This window comes from Alosa pseudoharengus, unplaced genomic scaffold, assembly GCF_046254945.1.
Source record: "Alosa pseudoharengus isolate Yale_2024_CS ecotype anadromous, Long Island Sound unplaced genomic scaffold, YU_APseudo_1.1 YU_APseudo_1.1_scf_1, whole genome shotgun sequence".
Lineage (NCBI taxonomy): Eukaryota > Metazoa > Chordata > Actinopteri > Clupeiformes > Clupeidae > Alosa > Alosa pseudoharengus.
In genome coordinates, this window is record NW_027468564.1 from 32,177,711 (window position 1) to 32,185,210 (window position 7,500).

A 7,500-nucleotide genomic window follows, 5' to 3' on the forward strand; every position below is an offset into this window, starting at 1 on the left:
TTACAATGTCAAAATGCACCAACAGCAACAGTTACATAAAGATGATACTTTTCGGGTCCTCTCCATTAAGATCCAACTTGAACGTAGGCCTATGCTACTCCATTTAATTGAGAGCGCGTCTGAGCGCACACGAGAAGGAGAGAAAACGAGTGGCAGGCTCCAGCTGGCTTGTTGTTGTTGATGATAATTGATATCTCCTTTTTAATATAAGAAACGTATAAAAGGAAGGCAACAAAGACGAGGTTAGAGGAGATTGCGGATTTATCCGATTTCCACTACTGACCAGTTATAAACATGTATGACATGTAGGCTGCACTCACTGTGATCTGAAAAATGGACAAAAATATGAAGAGTTGTCTTTGCCTTTGTGTAATGGAACTGGTGAGTCTTGAAGTCTTCAATAATTTGTTTACATGAAGCACATTCCACTCAGCTAGCTAGGTGACTGGCTCAGGCTCATCATTCACTTTTAATTGCAAACAGAAAATGTCTAGCTAGCATCATGTCATTACATGCTTCTATTTCCAAAGGAATGAAAACTGTTTATACCAACTTAATATCATGCTTATCATTGTTAATATTTTACAATACATGTGGTACAAACAATATTAGAGCTTGTGGACTAGCTATAGGCTATATTTCAATGGATCATTATGAGAACGTGGCCACAATGGGCTTAAAGTCACAGTGCACCATTTACAAATGAGTTAAACAGCATCAAATGTGTAGTATTTCTTAAGAAATGAATACTTTAAAACACAATTACTGTGTCAGTATTATCATTTAAATAATATACATGTAAAAGTGTTTTACTTTTACCTTTGTGGTTACTCATTAATTTTGTGATTTATGTTGTATTTAATATGCCATTTAAGAAGCTTTAGTCTTTAGGAACTTTTTAATTGCGGTTAATCGAGATTAATTCATTTCAAAATATATATTTTTAATCGTTTGACAGCCCTATAATAATATTGGAGGAGAAGGGGAATGGCTACACTTAAAAATCCTGGGTGTGTTCACACTGTTTTTGCTTTTAGATAATAATAATAATAACCCAAAATGATTGTCTTGATAGTGTCATGCATAAGACTTTTTTTCCTATCCTGGACTCGGCCTTGACTCGGACTCGAACCTTTTTGGACTCGGTCTTGTCTTGGACTCAAACCTCTTTGGACTCGGTCTTGACTTGGTCTCGACTAGTCCTGGTCTTGGACTTGTCTTGGACTCGACAAAGGTGGTCTTGACTACAGCCCTGGCCCTGATACCTTCGAACAAATTGCACTAGTCCGGTTAGGTTATAAGATCATGTCATTGCGTTGACCCACTTAAAATATTTTGACTATTTCACTTTATTTTGACTAGGTCTTCACGCCTTTTTGTTTTGTGAAATTTTCATTAATAAAAGCTCTGGCTCTGCCAAAATAACCTTTGGCAGAGCCTATTCTGCAAAGGATTCACCCACATACTCAAATCCATACCATATCTTATGTAATAGGCTTTTGTTTCTGTGGTCTGGTATATTAGCCAAGTCCAAGTATCGTATCTGAGAAATATCGCCGACAGTGATTTGAATCTATTTCTGACGTTGTCCAAATCACAAGGTTAAATGACATGTATTGGTTATTGCTGGTTATTACTGTGACCCAACTACTATCATTCTGTCTACACAGATATTTAGTTTACCGTCATAGAGGGGAAAATTAGGCTGAACATATTCAACGTTGACAAGCTGCAATCAGAGAATTTAAAGCATTTTCCAAATCATCATTTAAAAAAATTATGCGATTAATTGTTGCAGCCTTAATAATCTCTAATCTCTCGATAGCTTTTGTTTTGTTGTTTGAGTGTAAATATGGCTCCTCTCTCCTCTAGTTACTCCTTTTAAAAAATGATTTGTTTAATTGTTGCAGCCTTAATATTCTCTAATCTCTCATCTCTCGATAGCTTTTGTTTTGTTGTTTGAGTGTAAATACGGCTCCTCTCTCTTCTGGTTACTCCTTTTAACCCTTAGAACCCGATTGACGCAAAGTGCGTCAAAAAACACACCCTTTCTTCTCTGTTACATTGCTCCAGAACGGTTCATCGCAGCGAGATGAAACCTTTATTGCGCGACAGAGCAGAAGTGGGGCTTTCCAACGAGACTACACACTTGTCTGTACGATCAAGTATGAAAATTTAAAAAAATCATGAAATTAAATCAATTTGCATCATATTTACAGTCTATACTTTTCTGCATTCACCTGCACACACATTACTCTAGTTTGAATTACTCGCGAACCCGTGATCGCATCGATATGGCAAGCATATCAGATGAAAGAGGGGGCACAGGGCTATCCATTGGTACCATGTTTATCGATCCTTCTGGCTTATAAAATCAGACGAAGTGACTGCAAAATAATAACGTCATGTACACAAACCAACGCTGCACACTCATTACTCTCGTTTGAATTACTCGCGGACCCGTGATCTTATAGATATGCCATGCATGTCAGATGAAAGAGGAGACTCAGAGCTATCATTTGATACCAAGTACATCCTTCTGGGTTATAAAACAGACGAAGTGACAGCAAAATAATAACTTCATATAGCTGGACTTACCCCACGTTTTTGTCTGTTCTTGTGGCAAAGCATGTTTATAATCCAATGCTATCATGTGTTTCTCTATAGCAAAGCATGTTCATATTCCGGTTTTGAGATCCTAGCAAATTCCTGCATGGCATCCAATTCAAGGCTCACATTGCATCCCAATTTGTTCAACAAATAAACACCTTTTTTGCCTTTACTTTGTTCATGGCAATGCAGTAAAGAGTTGAGAATTATTATGACTGCATACACACAGGCACGCAGGCTAACACGCAACCTCGGGTCAAGTCAGGTCAGATCAGTTCGTGTCACAGATATGGAGCGCAGAAAGGTCATTTTTCATCACTAAATAAAAAATGGCATTTATTTCCTTAAATCACACAGCAAATATTTCTGTAAATTGCTCAGCCCCAGAGTATCCCTCCAACATGGCAATTATATTGCCCGATTCAGGACAGTCTGCCCTACACACACATGAAATGCATGTAGAGCTGTGAGCTTGCTGTGGTGAGATACATGTCGAAATATAAGAATTTTTATAATACACTTTTTATATTTTAATTCTTTAAAAATCAAAATAAAATCAATGCTAATATTAATACATGAAATGATGGCAGATCTGAATAGCCTAAACTCTCCTGAAAAAAACAATATACAATATATGTGTGTGGCACTTACAATGACCAGAATAAATCCTTATGAATAAAGGTAGTGAAAATGCCCTAAAAACAGCTTAGGGTTCTAAGGGTTAAAAAATGATTCGTTTAATTGTTGCAGCCTAATAATCTCTAATCTCTCGATAGCTTTTGTTTTGTTGTTTGAGTGTAAATATGGCTCCTCTCTCTTCTGGGGGATATTCCATCAACCTCGGTAATGAAGGCGGCGCTTAACAGAAATAGCCTGGCTTGAACTAGCGTAGACTTCCACTTGGGGCTGAAGCCGTTCCATTAACTCAAGTTAGCGGCATCTTGGTCTCGTTTATTCAAGCGAGGTTAAAGTCAGCTTCATCTCTGCTCGTGCACGAGGTAGAACAGTAGACCAAAACAGTAGATTGACGAAAAGAGGATATATGTCGTAAAATTAAGACAATACTAGACGATTTCTGTTCGATTTGGCAAGCGCCATCTACAGGATTTTCGAAAGTCATCAAATTTAACATCGAGAGAAAAAAATAGATTGCCTACAGAAATGGGAGAATAATGAAAGCATACATTTAAAACAACAATGCTAATGGTTTTGAAATCAATTGCAAGTTTGATTGGCTTCACTCTTGAACACATGGGTCTACAGTCTATGCTTGAACAAAACGAGTGCATGAATAAATAGTATAAACTCAAAAACAACTTATGGATATGCATATAGATATTCAAAACTATCTATAGCAGGGGTCGGCAATTACGTTTGGACCCGGGCCAATTTTTTTTCAGACAATGGCATCGCGGGCCATAGCTTTTGTAATGGGGGGGGGGGGGGGGGGTTATAGGCCTACTATTTAAATTATGAATCATTATATTATATTAAAATAAACATCATCTAACTTTTAAAATGCATTTAATTTAATTCCATTAAAAACGTTTATTTGCTTATGTGCGCTGTTTTTATGCCACCTGCTGCATCTCCTGTCGTCTCTCATGAAACAGGCGACTTGCCTACCAACTTGCCGTAACTAATGTGTACAAATATTATTCTTTTGGATGACGTGTAAATGATTAGCTGAACATTGCTATATGCTAGTTATCGATGCAAAATGTCGTTGTCAAAAGCCTTGAAAAGAAAAATTGATTCAGAATGCAGGACCTACAAAGAAGAATGGAAGCAGAGGTATGTGTTGAGCCTGCCTGCATTTATTAATGCCAAGCCTATTAATTTAACGAAACATAGGCTATTTTTGACCTTGCCCACTGGAAGAGGGAGACAGGACACTTTTGTTTTTTTTTTTGCACAAGATTACGCGCACTCGCGTGCCAATACCGTTCCGACCTGTGCGTCATGGATAACTGCAAGGATGTTCCACCTGTTGTTTTGTCACTTTAGTAGGACTATCATCTATACCTCAATAAATGTTTTGAAATTGATGGGATTGCTGTAGGCCTTTTTTTCTTTTTAAAAACATGGGGTTAAAAAAAAATATATATTTTTTTTTTTTTTATTTAAACAGCAAATTAACGTCATCTCGCGGGCCAGATAGAATAGATGGCGGGCCAAAATTGGCCCGCGGGCCACTATTTGCCGACCCCTGATCTATAGCCTAGCTTACGTTCTTAGATTAAAAGAGTTCATTCACTCCAAATTATTGTCTAGGTGTAGGTGGTCATAAAATAAATTAGTATCAACATAATAGGCTATTGTCTCCCATAAGTCCCAAAGTGTTTTGAAATAAAATTATCTGAAATGCAATGGCTTTCAATTCAATTTATGCCTAATATTTAATCTGTGTAGCACACAGTTGATTTGACATTCATGAACAATCGTCGACACATGAAGCAGTTTTAATTATTAGCTGCCTAGGCTACAGAATAATTATCCTTTGGCTTGCATCAGATATAATAGGCTATAGCCCACTGTCAAAGCTGTCACTGAACAGCCTACCAAATGTTCATGACCCTTTATCAGCAGTAGACATATGTTTTTCATAAGATTATAACTAAAAATGCCATTATCAAGGTGATAAACAATGTAGCCTTAATACTTCGTATGGGAAGCGAACCTGCGAACACGCAAGAATGTAAATCCTATCATATGCCGTCTCGCTGCACGTTACACCACCACCGAACGTAAATGACGCAGAGTAGCACGATTCCTAGAACCACACGCATGTGAAGTTAAAACATTTTTAATCGTATAATCTTCATACATTCTTTGGAGCTAGTGAATGTGTAAATCCATGCTTGGTGCACTGTCGGAAAAAACATTTCTATAGGCCTACTTCTATTTTTGAAGTAGTAGGCCTATTCTACAGGTGACGAGAGCACAGGTTGACGGAACCATCTTTTTGGACTCGTTTTCCGACTGATTGTTTTTTTTTTGCAACACAGCTTAATTTAGCTTGAAAGTTAACCTGCTACGGAGCAGGTTAGTTCTGTGGCATAAATTCCCATGGTTACCAAGCTGGGATTCACGTTAACCTCATTAATGGAACGGAATTCTCACTAAAATTAACGAGACTTATCGAAATAAGCCAGGTTTGGCCTTTAGTGAGGTTGATGGAATACCCCCCTGGTTACTCCTTCCTTCAGTGAGGTGGTGGTGGTGTTTGTTTTTGTTGTTGCTGACGTCAATGACCAGAGGTTACATTAGACTTTTTCCATTGTCCGTCATTTTGACAGGGTTGTAAAATTCATTTCAAAAGTCATTTAGATGTACCATTTAATGTCAGTTTGGTGTGACATATCTCTCAAATCTAAATGAAAACAATTACCTGTAGCTTCGGGAATCACAGTGAAGCTGTCAGATACTGTCAAATGCTAACTTTGAAAACTGTTGTCATGAAAAGTAATGTAATTTTACTACCTTCTAGCTAATTAGCTACGGTTAGTTGGATAACTTTGATGGCTTTGAAGTTACCAGCTGGCTATAAACGGTGCTGTTGCATCCCTGTGGTTTGAATCCCTCCGTTTTAGAACACTCTGTTGCCGCAAGTTGCTGATTTCAAGTGGACTAGTTGCAGCCGCAATCTTTGGTCTAAACTGAGCGTTGGTCAAAGCTATGTCGCCATAAGTGTTATAATCTGTAAAAATGACGGACAGCCTTCATATTTTACCATCATCGTTTCAAAATTTAACGCCAATGACGAAAAATATTCGGTTAGCGCAACCTCTGTCGACGACAAACTCTTGATCTCTCTTCCTCCCTCTTTTTCTCTCCCCTTTAGTGAGGAGGATGACTTGTCCATTCCTGACTCCACCCAGCCCTCTCAAGGTTCCGCACTGACTCATCACGTCCTGCCCAGAGCCACCCCCTGGCCAATCAGCATGGGGGATGGTCTGGAGACCACGCCCCTCTCCCTCAGGCCTCCAGTCCTGGACACCATCCACCCGACCCGCCCCCCTAGGCAGACCAATCAGCTGCAGTATCTACTGAAGGGGGTGGTGAAGACACTATGGAAGCACCAGTTTGCATGGCCCTTCCAGGCCCCCGTAGATGCCATGAAGCTCAACATTCCGGTGAGACTGACCACCTGTGTGTGTGTGTTTGGGAAAGAGGGAGTGGGAGATTATGTGAAATGTGGTCAGAAACATTGTGGTAGTAAACACACACACTCATACCCCGTACACGCACACGCACACACACACGCACGCAACATCAATTTCCCTCTGAATCAATAACGTCTGACTATCTCTACCTCTATATCTGACTATGACTATCTGACTGATACCTGTTTTTGTTGTTTTCTTTTTTTGCCTTGGTCCTCTGTCTATCTGTCTCTCTCTGTCTCCCCCCCGGTCTCTCTCTCTCTCTCTCTCTCTCTCTCTCTCTCTCAGGACTACTACAAGATCATTAAGAACCCCATGGACATGGGCACCATTAAGAGGCGTTTGGAGAACGGCTACTACTACAACGCCCAAGAGTGCATCCAGGACTTCAACACCATGTTCACCAACTGCTACATCTACAACAAGGTGTGGACACAATCTGGACACACACACACACACACGCAAACACACACACCAGAGTCCTGCACGGGTCCGATTTTGTAAATTCGCACCTGCCCGTAACCACCTTGCTTAAAACCGCACCTGACCTGTTTTCCGACAGCTTATTAAACTCCACACCGAGCCGACCCACATAAAATAGAACCAACACCCGTCCCGCACCCGAATTCAAATCAGTCCACCACATCAAACACGTTTAAGACCAAGATCAACTTCAGCTGAATTTAACAGAACGCCTAGCCTACATGATGAAAAGGTATAGGCT

The 7,500-nt window shown here is 39.6% G+C and overlaps 1 protein-coding gene across 3 annotated transcripts in view; it reads left to right on the plus strand.

The window, feature by feature from the left end:
- Positions 1-7,500, plus strand: part of LOC143125329 (bromodomain-containing protein 4-like) — a 38,789-nt gene that overhangs the window by 8,808 nt on the left and 22,481 nt on the right. For all 3 annotated transcript variants that reach the window (XM_076286707.1, XM_076286688.1, XM_076286699.1), the window contains exons 2-3: positions 6,455-6,746; positions 7,065-7,202. In XM_076286707.1, the coding sequence (XP_076142822.1) occupies positions 6,555-6,746; positions 7,065-7,202 (330 nt within the window). In that variant the 5' untranslated portion in view covers positions 6,455-6,554. The remainder of the gene's footprint in view (positions 1-6,454; positions 6,747-7,064; positions 7,203-7,500) is intronic.